Source organism: Girardinichthys multiradiatus, chromosome 2, assembly GCF_021462225.1.
Source record: "Girardinichthys multiradiatus isolate DD_20200921_A chromosome 2, DD_fGirMul_XY1, whole genome shotgun sequence".
Classification (NCBI taxonomy): domain Eukaryota; kingdom Metazoa; phylum Chordata; class Actinopteri; order Cyprinodontiformes; family Goodeidae; genus Girardinichthys; species Girardinichthys multiradiatus.
In genome coordinates this window covers 34,407,965-34,435,739 of record NC_061795.1, presented here as the reverse complement: position 1 = coordinate 34,435,739, position 27,775 = coordinate 34,407,965, and the positions used below count along the sequence as shown (strand labels likewise).

General features: G+C 39.8%; 1 protein-coding gene across 2 annotated transcripts; it reads right to left on the bottom strand.

Annotated features, from left to right (window-relative positions):
• Nucleotides 1-673: 673 nt before the first annotated feature.
• Nucleotides 674-23,084, bottom strand: man2a2 (mannosidase, alpha, class 2A, member 2). 2 transcript variants are annotated; one of them, XM_047393085.1, is made up of 23 exons: nt 22,947-23,084; nt 19,591-20,496; nt 18,996-19,253; nt 17,835-17,979; nt 14,696-14,867; nt 14,357-14,484; nt 13,848-14,021; nt 11,864-12,050; nt 11,291-11,468; nt 10,831-11,033; nt 9,835-10,017; nt 9,436-9,550; nt 9,256-9,326; nt 8,990-9,155; nt 7,817-8,053; nt 7,479-7,601; nt 7,150-7,264; nt 6,182-6,315; nt 5,939-6,080; nt 5,503-5,636; nt 4,456-4,650; nt 4,261-4,374; nt 674-2,328 (listed from the first exon to the last, which is right to left on the bottom strand). In XM_047393085.1, the coding sequence occupies exons 2-23, from the start codon at nt 19,720-19,722 to the stop codon at nt 2,176-2,178; spliced, it is 3,459 nt and encodes a 1,152-aa protein (XP_047249041.1). In that variant the 5' UTR covers nt 19,723-20,496; nt 22,947-23,084; the 3' UTR covers nt 674-2,175. The 2 variants fall into 2 exon arrangements, with proteins under 2 accessions (XP_047249041.1, XP_047249050.1); XM_047393094.1 differs by lacking the exons at nt 17,835-17,979; nt 18,996-19,253; nt 19,591-20,496; nt 22,947-23,084 and having other exon boundaries at nt 14,683-14,857.
• Between the last annotated feature and the right edge of the window lie 4,691 nt (nt 23,085-27,775).

Sequence of the window (27,775 nt, the reverse complement as noted above, 5' to 3'; positions counted from 1 at the left end):
AGACCTATGTAAACTGCAAAACTAATAAACTTGCTTACCTAATAGCAATTTATTTACCTTGCCCAACTTAAGTAAGCTAAATAAACCTTAACCGCTTTTTTTCAGCTCTGACTTCAGTGCTTTTACATCTATAGGTAACCTAACTTCAACACCTTCAGTCACAGTAAGTTTGAACCAACTACTGAAATCATTGTTTTTTTAAGCTGAACCTTCTTAAAATATAGGTTTATTTTTTTTTTTTTGGTTTATGATAAAGGAGTTTAGGTGGGAACCATTTTGATTTCAGTTACCTAAAGAAAATTAGCCAATTTTTGAGAGATTTTTTCAGGGCTTCACAGAAGGTTTAAACCTCCAGCTTAAAATTCCTTTCAACAAGGCTTTCTACTGGCCTGATCTTTAGCTTTCCAGTTTGGTCAAATCATAATGCAGTTTCCTGCACAATAAAGAGTGTGGCCAAAATACTTCTTAAACAATAAAGCTATTTTTTTTTTAAATGGTTTGGTCAGCACTAAATGAACAAACACAAAACACATTTTTAACCTAATTAAAAGGTCATTTGAGACCTACAATGGAAAATCTGGGCATGAGAATATAAAGGCAAAAAACTAGATAAACTTCATCTCTTTAAGACCCTGCAGCAGAAACCCTGGAATAAGAAGTAAAAGACAAAACATTGTTTTGAAAAAGTGGTATTAAACATAAGGAGAACAACATTTTCATACAGACTTTTACTGTGTTCAATATCCTTACGACATACTGACACATTGTGATCTTCTGAGTCAAGAAATCCAGTTTGTTTATAGAAATAACAAAACAATGAAATAATGAAATGTACATTTTACATTAAGAAGTGTAGAAACTGTTTTCTGGTCACATCTGGGGCATATGAGCTGTGACTTATATGGCAGAAAATTACACATTCAGGGTAAGATTAGATTTTGGTCTATTCCAATGCGTTAATCAAAAATAAAACTATCCATCTCAAATATAGATGGTTTTTGCTTTGAAAATTGTGATTTGCCTTCAAATAAATATTTTTAGGAGAGCTAATAATATTTATTCAAACAAAGCAGTACCTGATTTTAGACATTTAGTCCCTACAGCATGAAGGGTTGTTCCAGTTGTACTATATAATCCTGTACCACCAGATGCAGGTACTTCTTCTGTTTTCATCATTTTCAAAGACTAGCTCCTTCATTTCTGGAATGAAGGGATGCAAACTTCATTCTTGCAATATAGCCCTCTGATGCATATTTATTCATAATAATTAATGACACCCAAAAGTACTGACTGGTCCCTGATAGAGTATACTCCCACCCCAAAAATGATCAACCATCACCAACCTTCAGACATACATAATGTATCTGCTGTTTAGTATACATGAGGTATAGTCTTTTGCTTAATCTACTGCATATGGTTTGCTACAAGCTCGAGAATGATCGACACAATGTGGGACCCTGCACATTTTTCTCAACTGTGAAGGACAAGAGGGAAATCTGCGGACCATCTACAAGCACGATGTGAGGACGGCAGGGGAGGAGTCGTCCTTTGTGATTAATGAGAACGGTGGGCACTCATGGGACTCGCAGCGTAAGGATTTGCAGCTCAGGCCTTGGAACAAGACCACACATTCTGATTGCTGCGAAAAAACTACAACATTAGACTGATTGGTACAAAAATGATATGCTGATGATCAATTTTCTCCCAGATTTGAAAATTAAAAAAAAAATAAAAATAATAAGCCCAGACACCAAATAAAGCTCTAAAAATTGCACTCTGATGTGGCACCAGTCCCAGGCCACCTCCACAGTCATTTGGGATATTTACATTCAGTAGTTCAGTCCAGAAGGAGAAAAGATAGAAAAAAAAAAAAAAGACCTTACATAGCAGAACAGAAAGCAATTTCATATCTGATTGTTGATACACATCTTCAACTGATGAGAAATGCTCGCAGTCTTTCCCCAGATATGGAACGGTTTCAAATTCACCTTAAGTTTTGCTGCGTACCCTTAGATTCTGCAGCAGCAGCTGTTGTCTGCCCCCTGCAGTTAAATCAGGCCTGTTACAGTGGACCCTGTTTCTCCGAGTTCAGCTCAACAACACAGGGAAACCCAGACCCTGGTTCTTGGTCTCACTAGTCTGATGTGTGTTTACGGTTTTCGATCCGGGCGGCTCCTAACGCAGTTTGAGCTTGAAGGCAGATATCTCCATAGGGTCCAGGCTGATGGTGGAGTCGTTGGCCAAAGGCGTGCTGGAATGCATCAGGGTCAGGGACATGGGCTGGAGCAGCTGCAAGTCAAGATTCTTGAAAAGATTTGATACAATAATCTGCAGAGAGAAGAAAAAACAGCCAGATCAGGAGTTTTAGACAGAAATATTAGATTCTAGTCTGAAACTGTCTGGCAGAAGTAAAACCTGTCGTCTTCTTGTTGATCTAATTGCCTGCAGTAATATCTCGATCCAAACGTTCCCTCTCTCTGCTCATGTGCTTGAAGCAGAAACTCAGCGTTTAAAGTGATGTCAGAGTAGCAACAGCTTTACAAACACTTCAGTAAAAGCTTTCACACATTTAGGCATTAAAAAAAGAAATATGTGGGTTAAAAAAATAGCAGCCATTTAAAACGCTGAGAGGTCCACTAGAGTGTTAACTGTTTTTTTTTTTTTTTTTGGAAACACTGAATTAAATGCTAGAAATATCCGTTCTAAAAGGTTAAACAAAGAGTGAAACGTGTAATAATTGTGGTTAATTTTAAATCAAACAACTGGACTAATCTGAAAGCCAGATATGTTGAGTGAGGGGAAGAAATGATAAACTGACCTTCTTACACATACTAGTACTGTTCAGAACCGATGTCATGTGGATCATCTACGCATCCACCTCTCCATGGAGAAGAATTTTGATATGGGTTTAAGTTCATTTATATTTACGGCCTCTACTGTTTGTTTTGGCCTCGTTTTTTTTTTTTAAAGATCTCTATTCTGAAGTGGGCGGGGCTTTTTTTTAAATTTTTGTTATATTAAAGAAAAAAAAAGATAAAAACTATATTTTGACTCTGGTCTGAAGTTTTCTTTATGGCCTTTTATGATGCATCTGAACTCTTCCTTTTTTTTTTTAAAGGGTGGAATGATGATATTTGGATCGCTCTTCCTATTTATTTGCAAGAGCTCTTTTAATGATGTCAGTTTATGATAACTTTCCTGTTGGATCACCCAGCTGTGTCCACGTTTCAACCATCTTGCTGTTTGCTTGAGGTGAGCTTAAGGAATTTGAAGGTCCTTCTCCTTTTTCATCGTTCCATCTACTATGTTCAGTGATCCTTAGCATGACGCTACCACTACCTGGTTAGGTTTGAAAGAATCACTATGATTCTCCAAATATACTGTTGTCACTGTGGCCTCTGATAATAAATGTTTCTCCATAAATGATTTGAACTGCTCACATAAACAACAGAACATTCTGGTTGAGCTTTAGGATAGCAATCTCCCTTTTCACTTGGGCAATGACGATAATCACCCAGTTTATGATCGGCTTGGTTTCCTGAGTGGTTGTTGATAATGTTAACCAATCGTCTTCACCCTGAGACTGGCGATTAGGATGTGAAGGTTTAAACTTGGACATGAATCGAATCCCAGCAGGAAAACACATTAAAACTGGTTTTGACTTTCCAAAAGCCCCAACTTCAAATAAACATTTACAGGCCATACTTAAAAGTCAGGTCTGTGATAGAAGAGCAACCGAGTGAAATGATGTCCACCAGTTGTGTTAAGACTCGACAAACATTCAGCTATTACTGTGCCAGAATTATGTTGATGTCTCTGAAAAGTACGTTTTTTCACCATCTTGCTAGAGTCATTTATCCAAGTATCATTGGGGGTGTATGAATATATTTGAGTCTTTATGTATAATTGTGACATTGAGGATTAAAGAAGAGACAATAAATACAAATTTTGTGCAAGTCTATGTTGTTAAGCATCGTTGCAGCGTGCTCTATATTCAGTTCAGGATGGTTAAAAATAAAGCATAAAGACATTAATGCCAAGGATGTGTGTTTGTAAACTCCTGACCTGAACTTATTTTACCTGTTCTAAATACAGTCCATTAAACTTCATAATAAAAGCTGGACCTTAAACAGTTTGGATGTAGAACCATTATAATTATTTCAATGGTGGAGGGATAATAAATGAGCATTTAAGTCTATTTGAGTAGCTTTTTATTTCAGGTTTAAGTAGTTTATTTCAGCCTGCGTTAAAAACGCTCACCTGTCCCCGCGTTGTGGTGCAGTTGAAGCCGAGGTTTTGACCCTCAAAACCACAGTCCATCGCCAGACGGTGTAAGATCAAGGCAGTGTGAGGAGACGGAAACTGGGGGTCTTTCTGCTCACATAAAGACAGAAACATTTATATACCTGCACAGAACATCTAAAGCCAAAATATTTGACCAAATCTCCACCTTACCTGAGTCTGGATGCTGCGCAGGTTGAGCAGGTGGATGTCGCAGGGAAGGACGGACTTGAGCGGTGCGAACGTTTGAAGAGGAGGCACGCCGCGTCTTTTGGGCAGAACAGGCAGCGCCAGGACCTCGTGGTTGAGCAGGGCATTGGTCACGTGACTGACCATGGATGGGAAGCTAGTTGTCCCGCTGTCAATCATCTAGAGGAGGGATGCAGGGAGATTTCATTGACTGGTAAATGACGGTGTGATCATTACCACATCACTGACTCACCTCTAGAGATACTTCTGTGCTATTACATGACAAACAAGCTATAATCACTCTGTCAGAGGAGGAGGAACGGTTCTAATTCTAGTCCTGGCACACGCAGCACTAATCACACCTTTGTGATGTCAAATTTCAAATTAAAGAGTATTAAGGTGTTTCAGGATGTGATGTACCGCAACAGGTGAGTGTTACTCATCTGTAGAACCGGCAGTAGCAGGATGATAGAACTACAACCAAAGTCTTCCATCCTCTGCTAATGTGAATTCATTTACATGACAAATCGCCTCATTACTTTCTCTCACCCGTTCGGTCCTAATGATGTTTAACTACAGCTATGAGGTGGAAGGAGGAACAGAAATTCAGCTGGAGCTAAAGACCACGCGTACGGCTACGATCCAGGTTAAAAAGCATCCTCGCTGTTGCCTTGGCAACATTACCTCATGAACTCCACCACTCGGGTTTTGAGAGAATAAAGAGCACAAAAAGGACGAGAGTTTGGCAAAGAAGCCATCACGCTGAGGGTAATGGAGTGGGAAAAAAGCAGAGAGGGAAAACAAAATTAGCAAGTGAAGAGGATTGCAAAAAGACAGATGGAGAGATAATGAGAAGTAAGGAGGGGTGGGTAAAAGAATACAGAAAGGTTTCATCGGTAACAGAATAATGTAACATGTGGTAAATTAAACAACCTTGTAAAATGTCATTCAACACTGATCCAGGTGTGATTAACTGGAATTTTAACAGTTATTGTGCAGATAAAAAAAAAAAAAAAAAGGTGTAATACTGACCATGTTACCCATGGATCTCCTCTCCAGCAGCAGGCGGAAACGATTCGCCGTCTTCTTGTTGTCTTTGAGACCCTGACCCAGTCCCCGATTATCATCCTGCATCAGTCGCCGGTCCATAATCACTTCAAGCTGACCTGAGGGGAGGGCAAATAGAGAACAGCTTTAAAGAAAAGCCCTTATAATGCACTAAGAGGCATTAGTCAATAAGCACAAACAATTTGAACCATCTGTCATTTACAAACCGTTCCATTACGATCTTAAAGATGATACAAAGAGTTAGCTCAGTTTACAACATCACAGAGTGAGCTGTTTTTCTCTTTAAGTCCCTCTTGGGAGGGAGATATGAAGGCAAACTAAGAGATGTTAACACAGAAAAACACTACATGCTTTTGGGAAAAATGAAATATAAAACAAAGGCTATAAATGAGTCACACACCACTCTCCAGACTGGAGACGCCCAGAGACTGAGCCGTGTGCAGCGTGAGGCGGTGGTGGCTGTCCTGGATGTACGTCTGGCTGGACATCGGATAAAAGTTGCCTTGCAAGGGAAGCTTTTGGTAGAATCGACGGGGCTGTATCTGCAAAACCAAATCACAAAGCTTGTTTAATTCTTGAAACTTTGTCCAGTAAAAAAAAAAAAGGTTATCTTTTCTATTTTTAATCACAGAATGCAACTGACCTGAAAGCTGTTGAGGTCTGTGTAGAAGACGTCTCCATTCTGGATGTTGGTGACCAGTCGCATGGCCAGCTCCTTATTGGTCTGATCTCGGATATCCACCATTATAGTGATGTCTACAGATAAACCATCCACCCCTGCAAATAAAGCACGATAATGAAGAACTAAACTAGTACCATAAGTAAATGATTAAAAATGGGATCTGTAATTCCTCTTTCTACTGACACATCTCAATAAATTACAATATCATCAAGTGCATTTATTTAAGTAATTTAATTTCAAAAAGTGAAACTGATCATAAAGATTGGTTACAAACACGGATTTATCTCAAGCATTACCTTATGTTAATTGTGGTGATTATGACTTACAGCTAATAAAAACCCAATATTCGGGAAGATTTGTTACTTAAGACCAATAAAAAAAAAAAAAATTACTGCACAAATGTTTGGTTATGGCCAACTTATGGCACGGAGACGGCTCTGACCCGACTGCAGATAGTCAGTCACAGCTGCTACAAGGAGGGTAAACCACAAACGTTATTGCTAAAGAAGCTGACAGTTCAGGGTGTTGTGTTCAAGCATATCATTAGAAAGTTAACTGGAAGAAAGAAAGTGTAGTGTACAAGGTGCAGAAGCAAAAGAGATAAACTCAGCCCTACAGGTAAAACTATATTTGGGGTTTTCATCAGCTGCCAGGGACCATCATCAAAATGAGTTTATACACACGCTTCACTTTTGAATTAAAAAAAAAAAACGATAAACTACTTCTGGCGAAACTCTACTTTACCGAGACGCCCCTGTAAAAATAAAACATTTTTAAATAATAGAATGGTGATATTGCCAACAGCTATCTGACAGAAAACAATAAAACTGGTATTTTATTCAGCATTCTGGCTCATGTTACACCAGCTGGTGCAAAAAAATACAAAACCAAAAAGAATAATCTATCATGCCATTTTCTGTGTTTATTACCTGGCACGTTGTGTATTCGGACAGTCTGCTCAAAGTGCTGGTATTGTGCCACCACCTCCGAGAAAAGAGGCCCTTCAACAACACGCACTGCAGGTAGTTCTTTCAGGTTATATGGCTGGAAACAGAGCGGTTAGACAAGATGTGCTAAAATGAGACAACAGACAATCAAATGCAGTGCAGCTGGAGCCTTCATAGTTTTCTTAAATCCCATCTGCCTGCATGTCTGCCCTGGGCTTCCCAGCAGGATAAAATGAGATGATACCCATGGGACACTCCATCAAAGACTCTGGAGAAGAAAGTTAACATGTGAGATACAACCAGGAGAATACCTTTGGTTTTCCATCCGGCAGGAAGAGGTAAGCTCCACTTTTGTCTTTTGAAGGTCGTGTGCCGTAGATCATGAACTGCATTTGAACCTTAACCTCCTGAGGATCATCCTTACGCCTAATACTCTGTGGATGGAAACATAACACAAACAAAGAGAAAGCAAAAAAAAAAAAAGAAAGTGGATGAAAAACTGATTCGAGAGCGACAGGACAAGTCCCTTGAGGTCAGGCTACTATGGTTTTATTTCCAAATCGAACTCACAGCTTTTTCCTTCAGACAAAACAGATTAGTAAATCCTTAAAATAGATTTAAAGTCAACAGAGGCAGGGAAAACACAAACCTCCAGCAGGCCAGTGGTTCCTGAGAAACCCAAAGTCAGTGTCTGACTGCTAATGTAAAAGGTCTGAGAATCAGCTGGCTGAGAGCGTACAGGAAGAGGGTCCAAAGCCCGAGCAGCCACGCCACGCCCTGACAGCCTGAGCAGAGTGTCGGAGCGAATCGTCATGTGTGAGTCAGCAGAGTCGTAAAGGTGGAAAACAGCCAGACCGAGGGGTGGTAGACGGACCATGAATGTTGCCTGGGCCGGATGAAGAAAGGTTGAATAGCTGGAATTAGTTTTAATACTCAACAAAAGAAAAAAAAACATTTCTGGCTTCATTTTTCTTCATCAATTGAAATACCGAGTGTCAACTATAAGGATGCTTTCACTCCTGAGGTGTTTAGTCCAACAGCTGTACTGAAAACATTTGGAGGAGGTGGAGTTTGTATGGTTCCAACCGAACTCTAGAGCGGTCTGAATGTGATCCGACACAGGCTAAAGTCAAGCAACACACCTGGTAGCTAACAGGAATATAATTTTCTTTATACTTAGATAAAAAAGTGTCTTGTTTAGGTAAACTGTCTGCCATGCTCTATGATCCTTCCAAAAAAAAAAAAAAAAAAACACAGAATGAGACTGGGAGAGGATCAAACATTAACTGGATGCGAAGTTTATATGAAGTAAAAGATGTTGCTCTGACTTGGCTCCTGGGCAGTGGAAAAACAAACCGGTTCTTTTATAGATCTGGTTAAGAACTGACTACCACTGGCATCAGTTAAGAAACGTGACTCTTTGGTGGAAAAGCAGTCCCGAGACCTAAACTATACAGAACTGTGGTGGGTGACCACTAGAAAGAACCTTGGATTATGGACGACCTAAGGTGGAATCGTCAAAGTCATTCTCTCTGTTTGCTCCAACCTTGTCAAATGTTATAAGAGAAAAATCAAATGCTGTTCCATTGGAAAAAAAGAATGGATTTATTTTAAAAGTTTGTGTTATCTTTACTAGGGGTGCCAATAAATGATATCAGCACAAGAAAATGTGAAAACTATAATGCAACTGTAAATATTTTATAGTAAATCTAAATTAAATCTGATAAAGTTTCATTGTTTAAGTTTTTTTCCTAAAAAAAAAAAAAAAAAAAAAAAAGCAATCTAACAGTTTTTAGACCAGAAGCTCAATTATTCATCTTACCTCAAATACTTCGGCACTCATTTGAGTATCAGAGCTCCACTGAGCGCTCAGCTGCACAGGCAGAGTCTGTCCATCCTCAGTAAGCACCCGCACCCTGACCGTGTTCACCAACACGGTGACGGCGCAGAGACGCTCCTGCTCGATGGGGTTGAACAGAACCAGGTATCTGGTAGAGAGAAATAAAAATGATCAGGCGTGCAGGATGGCATAAGAATCGTTGAGGGAAGGAAAAACCAAAAAATAGATGTGGGGTATGAACATTATACCTTGGTCCTGCTGGGTCCAGCTCGATTAAAGTGCGCTGAGGCAGAGAATCCTGAGTCGCACGTCTATCATCCTACAGAAGTCAAATATAATGCATTCAGAACGTTAATTGTACGCAGGGTTCTGTCTTTATTCTGCTAATGATATGGTAATTTTACATGTCAGTCCACATTTCCTCTCACCGTCTCCAGGAAGGGCTCGGTCTGGTAAAAACGATAAAACTCTTTGTTCTTCATCACCAGGAAATGAGCAGCATTGATAATGACTCTCTTCAGGCCGATTAATGCACGCAGTAATCTAGGGAGGTGGAAGAAGGAAAGGGAGCATAATTAAATAAAATGACATGTTTTCTATACTGCACACACACACACACACACACACACACACACACACAATTCACATCTTAGTCCTAAACCTAACCGTTAGCAAAATAGGTTGTGAGGACCAGCAAAATGTCCTCACTTTGGTACAAATGGTCCTCAATTTGATGGTGAAATCGGGAAATTGGTTCTCACTGTGATGCCAAGACAGGAACACACACACACACACACAAAAATCTTCCTCAACCCCTGTGATCTTACTTGGTACCGTAGTCGATGACAACATTCTCCTTCGCAGTGCCGGTGATAGCATCATGATGCTGGAAGAGGCCGACCGACCGTCTCGCATCTACCAGCAGAGCATAATCAGTCACTGGGTAGCGTCCCTCCATACCAGCATGCCGAGCGTTTGCAACGGCCAGGCTGTAAAGAATCTCTGCTCCTCTGAAAGACGACAACAAAACAGTTGCACCTCAAAAAGGCCTTTACACAATACTTCATATTCATTATTGAGCTTCAGTTATGTCGACATAATTGGGTCATGCCAACACCAATAACAGTTTGGTGGTGTATTTTTAACAGACATCTATTTATGAAAGAAATATGACCTACACAAATAGAAGTAAATTAGAGACCAGTTACACTGTTGTTAAATATTTTTATGCTTTCATATATTCCAGTCACAGATTTCTCCATCTTGTTTTGGTCTATTTTTAAAGTGCAAAAAAGTTTATGAAATGATGGCAGATCTTTCTACAGTGGTCAGGTTTTAAATTAGGTCACTGCAAAACTGCCAGGAGAGGGGGACAGATGGACTGACAAAATGGATAGACGAACTGATAGAGAGGGACAAACAGATGAAATGGATGGATGATGGACAGATGGATGGATGGTGCAGGAGGAGGATGGATGGACAAACGAAATAGACAGACGGTGGACAAACGAGACAGGGGAACGGATAATAAATCGATGGATGGATGATAAACAAAAGATTGGACGGAAACAAAGAGAACGATGGATAGACAGATATGGAAGGATAAAAAGATGTATGATGGATGAAAAATTGGAAGGATGGGTGGCTGGATGAATGGACAGAAACAACCTTTAGACAATGGGATAGGGAATAAAGTCTGGAAATATGAATACTTTTTCATACATCTGGAATGTATGGACACTTTGTCAACCCTCATAGGAACCTTGTAATTATTGCTTAGTAATAGCTCAACAAACCAATAACAGTTATAAAATCTCTGTCACCTGAGATGCGACTCAATCACACGGTCCAAGCTTTTGTAAAAGGGTCTAGAGGTGTAATAACCCGTCCAGTAGTGGTCCTCACGGTCTGCATAGGCAAAGAAATCCCCACTAAGGACAGGAAAGTCACCAGGTCTGGATCCCTGGGGCACTCCGTAGGCTTTGTACAAAGCATTGAAGTAGTCTGTTAGAGTCCCAAACTGAGCCTGGAGGAGGCAGACAACATGACAGGAAGGACAAAATTGTTAACTAACAAAAGCTACACAAAAGAAAAGGCTTTCATTATAATGTGTGGGATTTTTATCTGAAGCAGATGTCAAACGATGACAGACTCAAGTTAAAGTACAGCTGTATAATTTAATCTTTCAATGAAATGCACTTCATACTGAGAGGTAGGTATAAAAAAAAAAAAAAAAACATATTTGGTGAGGTAATTTGTGACCTCAGATAAACCGCTCCTCACCTGAACGTGCAGCTCAGGTTGAGAGTTCATGTAATCAAAAAGCTTCTGGTAATTGGTATACTGCTGATCCCACTCCAGGGCCTTATCATAGCGGAAGTCATCTCCTAGTGGAACCAGAAGAACCTTGCTGCGGTAGAGTTTAGACTTTTTACGGTACTGATCCAGAAGCAACTGTGCTCTGTGAAAGAGAGAAGGGTGAGGAGAAAGAGTAAATTAAACAACAGCTTTTCATGTCCTGAAGAAGCGCATCCTCTGAAAGCTGCATAATGTGGCTACAAAGCTATAGGCACTTCATGTCCACCTCCCACAATTTATTTCTTCTCCCTAGCTGTCGACACTGGCACGAGTTCAAGTTGAGTTTATTAAGGGACCATTACAGAAAACACTGCACTGACAAATCTGTGGGTTAGGCTGTGGGTGCTGCTAGAGGTGAATACTAAAATCACACAAAATGGAAAAAATGTGTTAAAGTAGAGAAATGATACCCTGACTAATCCTGGATGTTTTACATTTGCAAATAACCATCCAACATGTTTGTCTATAGATATCTTAAAAAATAAAGCAAATCCTCACCTTTCTGCTACATTGGCCTCCACCACGGATTTGGGCGGCACTTTCCAGGGACAGTTGATCCGACCTCCTGGTAATCTCTTGAAGTCAAACTGGCAACAGATCTTCGGATCAGGGCCGCAGGTGTGAGGCACATCGTAGCTATAGAAGGGCATCATGTGGCAAAACATGTCTGTGCTGGATCCCGTGTCTGACAGGGGAACAAAGTAACGGAAAGCAAACCACAAATTTAAAATGAGATTTCATGTGATGGAATAACAAAGTAGTGTAAACCTGAGGTGGAAGAAAATCACACAGGGTTTCAAAAACGTTTTACAAATGAAAATCTGAAAAGTGTGGCGTGCATTTGTATTCAGCCCTCTTTGCCATAACAACCCTAAATAAAATAAAAAAGGGCAACTAATTGGCTCAATAAGTTATTTGATCTGCAAGTAAAGTCCATATGTGTGAATTAGTGTCAGTGTACATACAGCATTCTGTGAAGGATTCAGAGCTTTGTTAGCAAACATTAGTGAACAAACAGCATCACAAAGACCAAGGAACACAGCAGGCAGGTCAGGGATAAATAACTTCAGATCTTCTGTTGATGCTGCTCTCACACTCTGTGAAAAGCAGGCTTAGGTTATAAAACCACAACCCAAGGTTTGAACAACTCATGGAGCAATGTTCAACCTATCATCCAAAATGGAAACAGTATACCACATCTGCAAACCCATAAAGACTTTGCCATCTACCCAAGCTGACAGGCTAGGAACAGCACTGATCAGATTAACAGCCAAGAGTGCTATGGTAACTAGAGAAGCTACAGAGAGGTAGAAGAAACTATTTACCGAACAACCACTAGTTCAGGCCTTAACATATGAGTGGCAAGAAGAAAGCCATAAAAAGTCCAGTTTAAAGTATGCCACAAATCATGAAGGGGACATACCAAACATGTGGAGGAATGTGCTCTGGTCAGACGAGTCAGATGATTAAATCTTTAGGCTACATACAAAACAATTTGTAAAACTAACACGGCACATCAAAAACACACACCCATAGTGAAACATGATGGTGGCAGCATCATGCTGTGGGGAAAGACAAGCTCTTCAGTATTGATGGAAGATGGGCAGAGCCAAATAAAGAGCAATCCAAGAGGACATACTGTTAGAAACCATAAAAGACTTAAGACGAGAGCTGAGTTTCACCTCCCAGAAAAACATACCTAAATATACAGCCACAGCTACAATGGAATAGTTTAAATTTTGCCAGAATGGCCTAGTCAAAGTCCACATCTAAATCCAACTGAGAATCTGTGGCAACTTACAAGAATAAAAGAAAAGAAGATTTTCAGACACTCCGCATCCAACCAGACCAAGCTTGAGTAATAGTCTACAGAATAGGCAAAATGTCCAGTCCATGCTGGTACAGACAAGCCCTAAGATAGATGCAGGTATAATTGCAACAGAAGTGCTTGTACAGAAATTGGCTTGGATATCCGAATACAAAGAAACCACAATCTCTCTATAAAATCCCTCTATAATACACTCAAGTTTGAGGCTGTAATATAACCAAATGTGAAAAAGTTCAAGGGGTATGAACGCTTTTACGAAGCGCATTATTTCCACTGCTTTAAAAAAAAAAAAACATGCGGTTGACAGAAAGCATGTTTTCCCTCTAGCATTACTCATGCAAATTTATGAGCTTGGTGTTTCTAAGTGTTGTCTGTCGATGAACATTAAACGACTTAATGGATCCTGATGAGTCGAGACAACAATACGTTTACAACGTCTTACACCGATGGCATTTCCTGTAGGAACAAATAAGCACTAGATCATTGGCAGCCATTCAATGCTTTCATTAAAGATAATAAAACCAGTTATAAATGACAGTGTGAATTTTCAAAAATCCTCTTTTTTAAAAACACCACAGCAACTGGTTTGGCTCATTCTTGAGCTTGAAGATGAGCACTAAAATCAGAAGACATTGCTGGCACTGGTCCACTCACCCCATGCTTGCCTCCACATAAACTCCAGACTTCTGGTAGATGCAAAGTGTTTCTTAATGGAGTAGTGTACCCTTTGGATCAGCATGCTGGTCAGATTGGCCTTCTTCAGCAGATAGGCCATGGTGGCACTGTGACCGAAGGGGTCCACTGCCCACCCGCTTTGAGGAATTATACCTATAACAGCAAGCAAGAAGCAAATATTTTAGTTCCAGGGTTGGATAAAGATGAGAATGATTTTTTTTAAGAAATCACACTCTACAGCTAGACTCTCTGGAAGTAGCAGAGATCGTTTTATCACCCGCTGAGCAAGACGCTACATCAGCTGAAATGTGGGATGTCAAGCTTAAATTTCACTATCAAGCACAGCGAGGAGTGATAAATGTTATGGTCATGCGAAGGCAGAAGTCCTAGAACCTCTCCGTGGAGCATCTTAAACATTTCAGCATCGATCTTCAAAATATAAATGAAAGTGCTCAAATGAGAAATCATCCTGTGATTCAATGTGTTACCCAGATTTCTCTCCAACCACTGATGCCCCTCAATGAGCTGATCTATCATAGCAAAGTAGTGAGCGTTGGCTTCATCCGTCATCACCCAGCCTCCTGTGACAATCTCTAGCTGTCCTCCGAGAATCAGCCTGTTAAAAAGAAAGGATTAAGAGAGCGAGGTGAGAATAATCCAGCCCTAATGTGAGAAAGTCCCACTAACCAGATAACAAGCTATAAATAGAGCTGCCCTAATCTGCCAGCAGATCCCACTCTCTGTGTATAGCACTGTGCAGGGGGGCTCGAAGTGTCTGCATCAATTAATTTTGAAGATAATTGGCAAAACTCACAAAGCTGACTCACTTGCGCATGGCCTCCTGTTTGTAGACATCTGCAGTCTCCCACCACTTGGAGAAGAATGAAATCTCTGACCAGATGAACTTCCTGCGAGGATCCTCTGCCAGCTTCACAACCATGTTGTTTAAAATATGTTGCGTTTGGTCTGTGAAGTACTTGTCAAAAGTCTTGACCCAACCTAACAACACACAGATGGACCATCAGACAGAACTCTCTGAAACAACAATTGTGCCATGATTATCAAGCCAATTGAAACAAAAGCCAAAAAAAAAAAAAAAAAAACACAGGTGGAAAAGCAACTCAGATGTAAGACGTGCTGCAAAGACCTAAAAATAAAACTCATATTTTATTCAAAGGCAGCTGGTCTACCCAGAAATCTTTCTCACTTTATAAGAAAAGCAATTCTTTGTGCTTTAAATGCACAATACAAGACTTATATAATAAATGTAAAATATTCAGGAAACATTATATTTCTACCCCAAAAAAAGTGTATAACTTCTGCACATACTGGTCCTTCTCAAAATATCAGCATATTGTGATAAAGTTTATTATTTTCCATAATGTCATGATGAAAATTTAACATTCATATATTTTAGATTCATTGCACACTAACTGAAATATGTCAGGTCTTTTATTGTCTTAATACAGATGATTTTGGCATACAGCTCATGAAAACCCAAAATTCCTATCTCACAAAATTAGCATATCATTAAAAGGGTCTCTAAACGAGCTATGAACCTAATCATCTGAATCAACGAGTTAACTCTAAACACCTGCAAAAGATTCCTGAGGCCTTTAAAACTCCCAGCCTGGTTCATCACTCAAAACCCCAATCATGGGTAAGACTGCCGACCTGACTGCTGTCCAGAAGGCCACTATTGACACCCTCAAGCAAGAGGTTAAGACACAGAAAGAAATTTCTGAACGAATAGGCTGTTCCCAGAGTGCTGTATCAAGGCACCTCAGTGGGAAGTCTGTGGGAAGGAAAAAGTGTGGCAGAAAACGCTGCACAACGAGAAGAGGTGACCGGACCCTGAGAAAGATTGTGGAGAAGGGCCGATTCCAGACCTTGGGGGACCTGCAGAAGCAGTGGACTGAGTCTGGAGTAGAAACATCCAGAGCCACCGTGCACAGGCGTGTGCAGGAAATGGGCTACAGGTGCCGCATTCCCCAGACCTGGGCTACAGAGAAACAGCACTGGACTGTTGCTCAGTGGTCCAAAGTACTTTTTGCGGATGAAAGCAAATTCTGCATGTCATTCGGAAATCAAGGTGCCAGAGTCTGGAGGAAGACTGGGGAGAAGGAAATGCCAAAATGCCAGAAGTCCAGTGTCAAGTACCCACAGTCAGTGATGGTCTGGGGTGCCGTGTCAGCTGCTGGTGTTGGTCCACTGTGTTTTATCAAGGGCAGGGTCAATGCAGCTAGCTATCAGGAGATTTTGGAGCACTTCATGCTTCCATCTGCTGAAAAGCTTTATGGAGATGAAGATTTCACTTTTCAGCACGACCTGGCACCTGCTCACAGTGCCAAAACCACTGGTAAATGGTTTACTGACCATGGTATTACTGTGCTCAATTGGCCTGCCAACTCTCCTGACCTGAACCCCATAGAGAATCTGTGGGATATTATGAAGAGAACGTTGAGAGACTCAAGACCCAACACTCTGGATGAGCTAAAGGCCGCTATCGAAGCATCCTGGGCCTCCATAAGACCTCAGCAGTGCCACAGGCTGACTGCCTCCATGCCACGCCGCATTGAAGCAGTCATTTCTGCCAAAGGATTCCTGACCAAGTATTGAGTGCATAACTGTACATGATTATTTGAAGGTTGACGTTTTTTGTATTAAAAACACTTTTCTTTTATTGGTCGGATGAAATATGCTAATTTTGTGAGATAGGAATTTTGGGTTTTCATGAGCTGTATGCCACAATCATTTGTATTAAGACAATAAAAGACCTGAAATATTTCAGTTAGAGTGCAATGAATCTAAAATATATGAATGTTAAATTTTCATCATGACATTATGGAAAATAATGAACTTTATCACAATATGCTAATTTTTTGAGAAGGACCTGTATAAGGCTGAATATAAGAGTCAAGAAAATTTTGCAGCCCAAAATAAAAACTATTCCTACTGTTAATAGACAATTTTAAGGCTCTACAGCCTGTCAACATATCAATAACTGTCTCACTTGCAAGCAAACATCATGGATGAGTAAACAAGTTTAATGGAAATGTCAGTTCTAAATACAATCCTAGCCAATCATGGCTCCAATGAGCTACAGTTTTCCAATACCAATATCATCCTAACTTCATTGTTTGGGGCCAAATCGTCAGTCATGTGAGCATTATGGTGACAATAATGAATCATATTTATTTATGAATCCCTAACGCTCCTGGCCCACCCAGGTAAGATCAAAAGCAATTGACTTGACTGTCTTGCTACAAACAACATCGGAGACTTAACCTCTTGAAACTAGGACTCAACTGGTTACCGACATCAATTTATAGCAAAGGTATGAAAAACCTAGGCTTCAAAACTGCTAAGATTTTCTGTCATACCTTTCATAGAGTGCTTTTAGTGAGATAAAACAGAAGGTTCCAGAGTAGCCAGAGGTTTTTTAGGCTGTATGGAGCATAGAGTAACACACGTCCTTCCCTCCCCCACCTGCTGCTGCACACTGCTGGTCAGCAAAGACTACTATACTTTTCTCTCACTTACAAGAAACACTAATTTGTCTGACTGAAAATATTTCTAGTCGCAAATGAATTATTAATCCAATCATATGTGAAAACTCAAAGGAACACCACCCATAAAGTTTATTAGAGTCTTAAAACTAGATAGGGCAAGCTATGAGTGACCTGTCTGAAAAGCACCTAGCTGCAGGCTGGAGCAAGAGCAGACACCCCAACCAATTAGCCAAATCATAACTTGTTATACTTGTGTTGAGCCTTATAAAAAGGTCAGGAAAACGAAATAAAAGTGATTATATGATGACATTACAGTCCATTTTTGTGTAAACACCCTGATATGGTGGCATTTTTTCCCCTCAACCTTATACTGTGTGAATCTCATACCAGACCATGGCTAGTTGACAAACGTTCTGCTCCCAAAAACATTTTGACATTCAACGACACAACTCACCTGGATCATTGTGAGAATGAGGAACCACAAATACTTGCAGAGGTTCAGTCTCCCACTCATCGGGTTCATAAGTAATGTCAAAACCCTGCTTCCACACACCTCCGTCAGGGTTGTCAAACTTGAGAAGGGAGTACACATCCAGCATCTGAAGCAAAGAATTTTCCCATTATTGACCAGAGTCAAATTATATCGGCTTGACTGAACTTAATTCAATTGATGAAAGTACAGACAAAGCTAAGTGTGAGGTGACATTTATAAAGAAGCAATTATAGGTCAAGTTAATAAATATTTTGGTGTAATGAGATGTTCTGCAGGTTCCTAGTTTTCAAAAAATAAAATTCATTCAGATTTAAACAGAGCCTCTTGACAACAGCAGTGGCATCTCTGCAATACAGCCATGCATCTAGGAAAAACTCCCCCAGAATGGCAAAAAAGTGACAATTCTCCCTTACTGCAAATTTCCCTGGTGACAAGCTGACTGCATTTAATGACCTTTGTGGAAACATGGACCTAGTATGTTGTCTTTGGTATCACAATATACCCGTTGTAATACCAAACACTTTAGGAAACATCCAGATGTTCAGCCATCCATGTCCCAACCACTTCATTCTATAAAGTGCAGGCCAAAAGCCTACTTAAAATCAACTGTGCGTGGCTGATGGTTATAAGCATTATAGAGCCGTACAACAGACCAAACTGCCATAGTCATCGTAACATCAATACTTATCTTGCAATTGCAAAGGACTTCTTCCTATGCATACACGTCCTGGGTGTCAATGATATCTTTTTCCAATTGGATGGACTCTTGTTGCCCTTGTCTGTCTCACCCCATTTAAAGTACAAACATTAAGGAAATTTGTGTCTGGTCAATTTCTATCTTTGTTGTAGCAATGCTTCTTGGCAATACATCTTATACATTGCTATGCTTATTTCCACCTAAACTCTGGTTCATATGAAATGAAAATACATTAATGGGTTGAGCAGCAGAGTTGAGTATGTGCATTGCAACCTTGGAAAATGTACCAAATCCTCTCTGCAATGAGGGATAGAGACTCATAAGAACAGGTTGATAATGCAAAAGAGATCACTGGTTGCAAATTTTCTACCATCAAGCATTCCTAATATGCTTTGGTGGCTTATTGTGTAGTGGGGAACATTTACCTGTACATCTGTCTGAGTACGGGTGCCGACAGCAAACTGGCAATCCTGAGGTTTTACAGCAAGGAAAGTTGGTCGACCGTCGAATGGTAGGACCCAGGAACCATTGGCACTTCTGAACGGCAGGTGGCCACTGGGAGACACAGCTCCTGTGTCTGTGAGCTCCATCACAGAGTCCTTTATGTGGCTGATTATTTGGTGGTTCTCCTCCAGGAGCTGTTCAAGCTGCTCTATCCGATTCTGGAGGACTGAGATTTGGTTCTGAAGTGACAAAAATAATAACCATAGAGCTGTGCACCACTAATCCAACAGTAGCTTTAAACTGACAGCAGAAATTAAAATATTAAGTGAAGATAGTTTATCATTTTAGTGAGTATGTTTGAAATAATGAGCCTGTATAAAAATAATTTACGAACAATTTAGCCTTCTTTTTACAGAGTGATTTAGATGAGTCTGACTAGACATCAATCCTAAAAGATGTTAAATCTAATTAAACCTGGCACATTAAATAGTTGCTGGGGGAAAAAAAAAAACAAAACAAGTGCTCCCATTGGGTTTTCAAATAAAACATGCTGTAAGCTACAGCAAGAATTCTTACCCGTGGAAAGTTTCCTCCATTCTGTCGCCTTGCAGGGTCATGCTGGACTCGATCCAACATCAGATAAAGTGAAAACACAGCCACACAGAATATGGCCACTCCGCAGACTGTCACTTGTTTCCTCAGCTTCATCCTCCTCTGAAGCAGTCCTTTTCTCTCAGGAGTTAAAACAAAATGACCTTGACTTGATATGGAGTTGTTTTCAACAGCAAGGGCAAAAGGTCCAAGAAAACTGGAATTCGGTTGGAAAAGTAATAATGGAAACTAAGCAAATATGCCAGTATAGAAGCTGTGATGCCTGCAGCCTCCACTCACCATACCGGAGATCACAATGACAGGAGGCTACTGCAGTAGAGGCTGTGGAGAAGCTTCTAAAGCAGCAATGCTGGCAAAAGGTCTGTCAGCTCTGCCCAAAACCACAGCCACCGGTGGTCTCCTTCAAAATGGCCCTTGTGCTCAACCATTCAAACCAATGAAGTTGAAGGAAAAAAAAGTACACAGTAGGGGCACAAATAGTGAGACTAGTGTCCCTGTAGCATAACTGTTGTTGCTGTAGATCTGCTCTCTTGGTCCAGTCCCCACAGCAAACTTTAATCTTCCTGCACAGCCAGTCAGCAACCTTTTGCTCAGATGACTTTGTATGCCATAACTGTTTGCACATAGAACCGTCGTAGTGCAAATCAAAAAGAAGAAAACAAACTTGGCTAGGAGTCACAGCAGCTTTTTTTTTTTTTTTTTTTTATAAATCAAGCGTCAGCCCCAAACCAGCTCCAAGGATTAAAATAAGCCAACTGCTATCCTTCTCTCGGTGGCATTGTGATTAAATATTGACTTTAGCAGCGCAAGCAGTGTGTGTCCTTGTATAGCAGGTGCAGAGACAACATCCCATTTGAGGGTCCTCTTCAGCTGCAGAGATAAAATGTACAAGAAACATACAAGTGGATATTAATAAATGAATTATTATTGAACATTTTATTTATCTCAATAATTCAATAAAAATGAAACCACATTCATTACATAAAACAATTACACACAAAAATATTTATTTCTGGTCTTTTAATGAGATACAAGATACAGTTTCACAGCTTTTAAAATCCACAAATTCAGTTTCTCTGAAATGAGAATTTTACATGACAAAAAAAAAAAAAACTATGTTCTACACAACCATGAAGAAGACTGCTGATCTGGTGCTTATCGAGCACAGTCATTGACATACTTCAAAAGAAGGGTAAACAACAAAAGGCAATTGTTATAGAAGTTGGCTGTTTACATAGTGCTGTATCCACTCATACTGATGGAAAGTTGAGTGGAAGGAAAAAGTGAGACAGAAGAGAGTACAGCAACAACTGGGTTACTGAACGCCTTAAGGAGTGTGAAACAAATTCCATTCAAGAGATTGGGGAGTTACAAGGTGTCCAATCCTTGTGAACCAGAGAAGCCAGAAGTTTAATGCTCAAGTTTTTTTGGGTCCAGTGTGAAGTTTCCACAGTCAATAATAATTTCGGAAGCCATGTCATCTGCTGGTGTTAGTCAGAACCGAAAGTCATCGCAGTCATCTACAAAGACATTTTTTGAGCAATACGTACCTCTCTTGACATAACTTTTGCTGAGATGAAGATTTTATTTTTTCACAAAGACTTGGCACTCTCAAAAGAACCAGCACTTGCTTCAATGAGCGAGTTTGGCAAGCAACCTTGCTAAACTAAACATTATATAATGTCAATGGGATATTATCAAGAAAAAGATGAGACACTAGATTGATTGCCTCCATGCCACATCCCTGTGCTGCTGGAATTCATTCAAAAGGAGTCCCAAGTGTTGAGTACATGGGCATCATTTTCAGGGAGCCAACATTTCTATTTAAAAATGTTTAAATTAAAATTCTGAGAATCTCCTATTCTGAGAAATTTCGAGTTCATTAGCTGCAAGTCATATCAAAGTTAACACGAATAAATGCATGAAAGATATTCTGTGTATCATTAATCTATATAAAATATCCCCATTTATGACAAATGTTCTGTGCGAAATATGCAAGCAGAGCTGCACAACATATTGGATCACATCTCCATTTCAACGCATGCAATATCACTATCACAGCACACTGTTCTGATGCAATGTTTAATAGGCTTTTATATTTCCATTGCCATGCATTCAGTCAACTTTCCAAAAATATGTTTGTTCACTTGGATGAGCTTTAACTGTCCTTTATGTCTACCCCTGATCTAGATCTTAGAGGCCAAGGTTCTGAAGCTCTGGGAGTATACTGGAGACATAGGGGTTAATCACAATTTATATTGTCAACACAATATTTAACAACAACTTTACAATGTCCCGTTTTCCTGCTTTCATGACCGATTTAATGGAGATCTGGGCATGAAATGTAAAAATCCAGCAGAACAGTGAATGCTGTATTCCTTTTATCTGGTGTTCACATTTTCGCCTCCTTGTGTAAATCCATGTTCATAATCCTCCAACATCACAAGCTGGAAACATATTAGCATTACCACAGGAAGCTGAGATAATAACTTGGCACTTCCATTAGTTAAAGCTGGCTGCAAAAACGGCCTTACGTTCCACATAGCGAGGATATTCTCTTCGACCATCTGGGCTCAAAAGGGTCGAAAAGGAACGATTTAGATGCAAATGCTTTGACGCAGGCAAACAAAGAGCTGCAGTCCTGTATTGAGCAAAATAAAAATGTCCACCTTACCCCCAGAGGCTTACATTATACCGATAACAAATAATACAGTGCATATTGTTTAGATTGTATCCAATACTATCGCCTGAATGGCATTGTTCTGGCTACTGGTCGAGAGGTGACATCTCTGTACATGTTGAACGGGAAATAATCTCACTGAGCTATCGCTCAGCTAACCTTTGGTACAAGGTTAGTTGCTTTAAACTTGAACCAACCACTTTACTTGCATTTATTTGGACAATATCCGTGCCAGAACAGTGCTTCAGAAGGCTGTGGTGACAGGATCACCCTCTGTCAAACTTAAAGTCACTTCTATAAACATAAGATGCCATAGCTAAACAAGCTAGCGCTAGCTTCCTGCAACTGCCAGTACAGCATTTACAATAGCTTATAAATTCACTCCAAGAGTCCAACAAGAATAGCTTAAAGTTTTAAAAATGACATCCTAATTTTAGTAAACAACTGCTTCTCTTTTCTCCACCAGTGACGTGTCGAAAGAAACGGACGACATCAAGTATAAATTTGCTAACATTAAGACAGTACGAAGATGATAATATTTTCTGGCTAACAAATCACTTTCCGTGTAAACCTCCTCGACTAACATTACAGTGTAACTGTGTTTCCTTACAGATAGAATAAATAAGAAACCCAGGCTTACCCGTTAACAGCTCTCCGTGAGGATGCAGGAGCCCACCAGCTACTGTGCTTCTGCTTTCCGCTGCAGGTTCACGGATTAGTGAAGTAACATTTTGAGTTTAGCAGTTAGCACCGCTGAGGCTTCTGGGAAGGTATGAGATGCGTCGCTGATTGACCAATAGCCTCAGCTAAGTTCCCACTGTGTTTAAATTCATGATTTCAAAGCCTGCAGTATATTCCTAATAATGGACTGGAGTTCGTAAATTATTTTATTATTATTGTAGGATCAGTCGATTAAAGCTGGGATATGAGCCCACCCGTATTCGTACATACAGCACAGTAAATACAGAAGATTACTATTCATAATACCTGCTGTAGTCTCTTAATCAAGATTAGTCTAAAATGCTTCAAAATGTAGCCAAAAATTACCTGACAAGTTTTTTCTTAATATTTTCTTAATTATATTGTTTGCAATGCAAAAAATAACCAATTGGGTTTAATTAAAATTTAAACTTGTTTCTTTATTAAAGCAATACAAACAACCTTTTGATATCCTCTTCAGTGCCATCTCTGTAGCTCCTCCACATTTACAACATGCATCTTGGCTGCTTCTCTGAGTAATGCTCTCTTTGCCTGGCCTGTCATTTTAGTTGGATGGCATGTCTTGCGGTTTCCAAATGAGATCTTCAAAAAGCTTGAAATATTGTTTTCTCGCCCAACCCTCCTTCAAACATCTCCACTAAATTCTACCTGATCTTCCTTGTGAATTACATGTTGAATACAAATCCATCAGATAAAGTGTTTCATTAAAGTATTTCATTGAAGTTTGTGGGTTTAACAAGGCAAATTCTGAAGTTCAAGGGGTATTAATCATTTTGAAAGGCACTAAAGCTGTTATACATTAATGGTTTCAAAACCTTGCTGCACAAAGGTCCTAGGTTTAAATCCCAGACGGGGGCTTTCAGTATGGAGTTTGCATGTTCTTCGCAAGATAATGTCCACTCTGTCTAAATAATTGGGCTTGGGTTACTTGGCCAGTTGTGGGCATCCATGTTTGTCTGCCCAGTGTGGTCTCTGTATTGTCCTGTGATGGACTGGAGGTCTGTCCAGGGTCCCTGTTTTTCACCCACTGACTGCTGGAGACAGGCACCAGTCACCCTGCAAGGATTACGTAGGAATAGAAAATGGATGGGTTGCTTTCCAAACTTTTCAGTTTTTCTTCCTCTTATCTCATAAGGATAGGGTTGGGTTCCAATCTAGCCTACATCTGGTTGATGTGTAAAACCATCACTAGCCATTGTAGCCTATTTGAAAAAAAAAAAAGACCCCAAAGTGCCATAGAATTATTTTTTTCCATTTAATGCCACTAGATTAATTGTCCTGTTACAATAATTGCAACAAATAGGCTGTATTTCATTCTATTCGTCATCATTTCTAACAATCTTTACATGCTGTGGGGCCCTGAGCTAAACTTTGAGCATTACTGTCTGGGGTTATGCAGCTCTACATTATGTCACGTTCAACAGTGCACAAAAAATGACGCCTGCAACTGCCTACTCTAAAGCTGGTCAAATTGTCTAATTTCATACTGTTCCCATTGATCTCATTAATAGATGTGCAGCAGAAAAATATATAACAGTGTGCAAATACCAGCAAACCTTTTGTTCAAGTAAAGATACAGACTGTTTATAACTTTTGCTGTTTATCCTTTGCTAGACTGCCACCCTCAAAGAGAATCTAATTGTTTCTCCAAACACCAGTGCTCCACTTGAACAGCCAAACTATATTATCTATAATAAAATGTGCAGTGGTTGTTTTTGTTGCAGCTGTGTTGGACCATGAACGACTAACTCCAGTGGAAAATAAAATAAACTGAATTATTTGTTCATAAACTATCAAACACACTGTAACATGCGATGGTGAAAATAAGAGCCTTGCAGTCAATATCAGGCCCACTGGTTTTAACATGGGCACTCACTAGTATTATAAAGTTTAAAAAGTGACAGAAGAAAGTGAGTGTTCTTGTAATTATTACTGTTGTAGATATCTATCTGTAAGCTTCCTACTGGAAATCTTATTATAGGTCTGACTCCTGCTCTGAAGCACTATGCAGGTAAACAACACCTGGAACCCCTGAATAAGAAACATAATAGTGCTTAGCAGGTGATTTCATTGTTGTGTTTCAATGGCTTGTTTAGGAACTGTTTGTGTATTTCTAGAAACAGGAGACGATCTTACACTTCAATAATTAATCAGCAGGTTGTGTGGGGTAGAACATGAGCAGATGGTGTTTTAATTTTTTTTGAAATTTTAAGTCCAGTCACAAGAGACTGATTATTTTTAATGTGATGAGCAAAAACATTCAAAGTGCAGTGATGAAGCTGCATGACAGAGTTATTAGGTTTGGCCCCAGAGAATACAGCAGTAATGACAACATAATCTCTTGCAAAACACTGTGCTGATAAGAAACAAATGTTTATCCCAGCTGCTTTAGATTTAGTTTGGGTTTTTTAAGTTCTTCTTCTTGAATCCCTGGTGGCTAGGTACCAGAGAGCTCCTGCGGCCTCTTGGAAACATAAACAGGCTGGGAATTCTGTCCGGTTAACAAAGGTGCCACAGTAATATTAGACCCTAAACAGGTGTAAATGAGTTTAAGGCCTGTAGGGAACCACCTGGTCTCCAGGGCAACAAAGGACAAACAATACAGTGTCTGACTGAGGGGTCCTAAGGGGCCGATAGAGGAAATACCAAGTAGGACACTTCCTTTTGTGGCTTTGAACTCTCTGGAAGCATTGCAAAGCTCAAACTGGTACATGTGAAACAACAGTGTGTGTGTGTGTGTGTGTGTGTGTGTGTGTGTGTGTGTGTACTATGAGGGAAAATAAGATCTGATGACCTGTATTTACTACATTCTTTGATGCATCAAGGTCGATAGAAGAACAGAGAGATTTTTTTTTTAAGTAACCACACTGTTTATTTGTGGGGAATTGCAAAATTGCTTTTGTAATTCAAAAGCCACTTATCGATTTGCCCTTGGGCAAGGGACTTAACGTCAAGTTGCCTGCCAATCTGCATATTGGTGTATGAATGTGTGCACATTTGTGAGTGCAATTGGGTGAATGTGGCTCTAGTGTAAAGTACTTTGAGTGCTCGTATGAATTCAAAAGCGATATATAAGTTCAGTCCATTTACCATCCAAATACCATTTGGATATTCCTAGATTCGCTTAGGTATTTACCAGAAAGGTGTGCTTTGTTTTGCAAAAACATAACTATATACAGTCATATTCAATAAATTAGAAAATTATGGAAAAGTTAATTTATTTTAGTAACTCATTTCACTAAGTGAAATGCATTATATAGAGTAATTACACACAGTCTGACGTTTTCAAGGCTTTCTTTCTGTTTTAAAATGAGACATATTTTAGAATATTATATTTTAGAAAATATTGGATCTCTTATTGTGGCGCGGATGATATCCAGATATACGTTCCACAAAAGATAAAAAACTCCAACTCTAAGCTTTTTATGTCTGGTTGACATAAAAATGGATGGAAGTTCAATAAGAAAAAGACTCAGATGATGGTCTTTGGAAGCTTTCTTTAACATGAAAAGTACTCTTGGATCAGTCCTTGGATGCTCTGTTCTCTCAAACCCCCAGTCGGTCGTGGCAGATGGCCGCTCACACTGATCCTGGTTCTGCTGGAGGCTTCTTCCTGTTAAAGGGAAATGGAGTTTAAACGAAAATTCAACATGGAAGACTCACCTCCAGCTTCGTCTAATTACTCCTCCATGCAGCTCTGCTCCACCAATCAGCATCAAGTCCGCATTTCTCCCCGGCCAATCATCCTTCAGGCTCTGCTTTAAAAGATCTTCATCCATGAAACCCTCCGTTCTTCAGCTGAACTTTGACCCTCATCCACCCCATCTCCACCATCTGGCTTCCAAACTCCTTCCAAATCTACTCAGGCATCTACTCCACCACCAGGACCGGATCCCCGGGGGGAAGACACTTTTAATTCTAACCCTAAGATGCTTATTCAAGCGCATGTCATCCTCAGCATTCACGTCTTCCACTGGGGTCAGAGCGCCAAAGACATAAACATTCACTAATAAACTTTTCTAATTGCATCCCTGTCTTCTCTTTGTGAGTCTATCCAGGTTGAATTTTCCTTTCCACTGTCGCTATATGCATGCTTGGTATGAGGGATTGCTGCAAAGTCAGCGACAAAATGCAAGCGACTGTCCTCTGTCACTACATGCACATCCCGGAGTCAATGCTACAAGTCACAGGTGCTATCTGCTTACCTTAGATAGAAAACTATTTAACCATTTTGAATAATAAACTGAATTTGACAGCATTGTTTTATCACTAGGATCAACTGGAATGTAGTACTTTACTTGGAATCTGAAAGTGCCTTACAACGAATTTATCTATCTATCTATCTATCTATCTATCTATCTATCTATCTATCTATCTATCTATCTATCTATCTATCTATCTATCTATCTATCTATCTATCTATCTATCTATCTATCTATCTATCTATCTATCTATCTATCTATCTATCTATCGTGGATTCTATGTGTAGTGGCAGTGCTTTTATTCTACAGTAAATCATTTAGCTAGCCAAGGTTTTGCTTTTAATAACCCCTAACCTGTTAGAAATTCTACATATAACTTAATATACATTGCTGTTTCCAACTATTTCAAGCACAAAAGTAGCCTGATGTAACCGTCTGTGTCTCTGTGCACTGAAGAAAACCACACAAGGGAAACGTAACCAAATAAAGTAGATATGGAGACAGGAATGATTCGGTTGTTTTCTTCCTTTTACGGTAAAGCGCCGTA

Bases quoted from the DNA above. Each gene is read 5' to 3' on its own strand.
- man2a2 (XM_047393085.1), bottom strand. From the start codon at position 19,722: ATGAAGCTGAGGAAACAAGTGACAGTCTGCGGAGTGGCCATATTCTGT. The intron at 12,051-13,847 runs GTGAGTGGACCA...TTCCCCTGTCAG, and splicing joins TATGTGGAGGCAAGCATGGG to ACACGGGATCCAGCACAGAC. The intron at 9,327-9,435 runs GTGAGAGGAAAT...TGACTTCTGTAG, and splicing joins CCGAGCCCTTCCTGGAGACG to GATGATAGACGTGCGACTCA.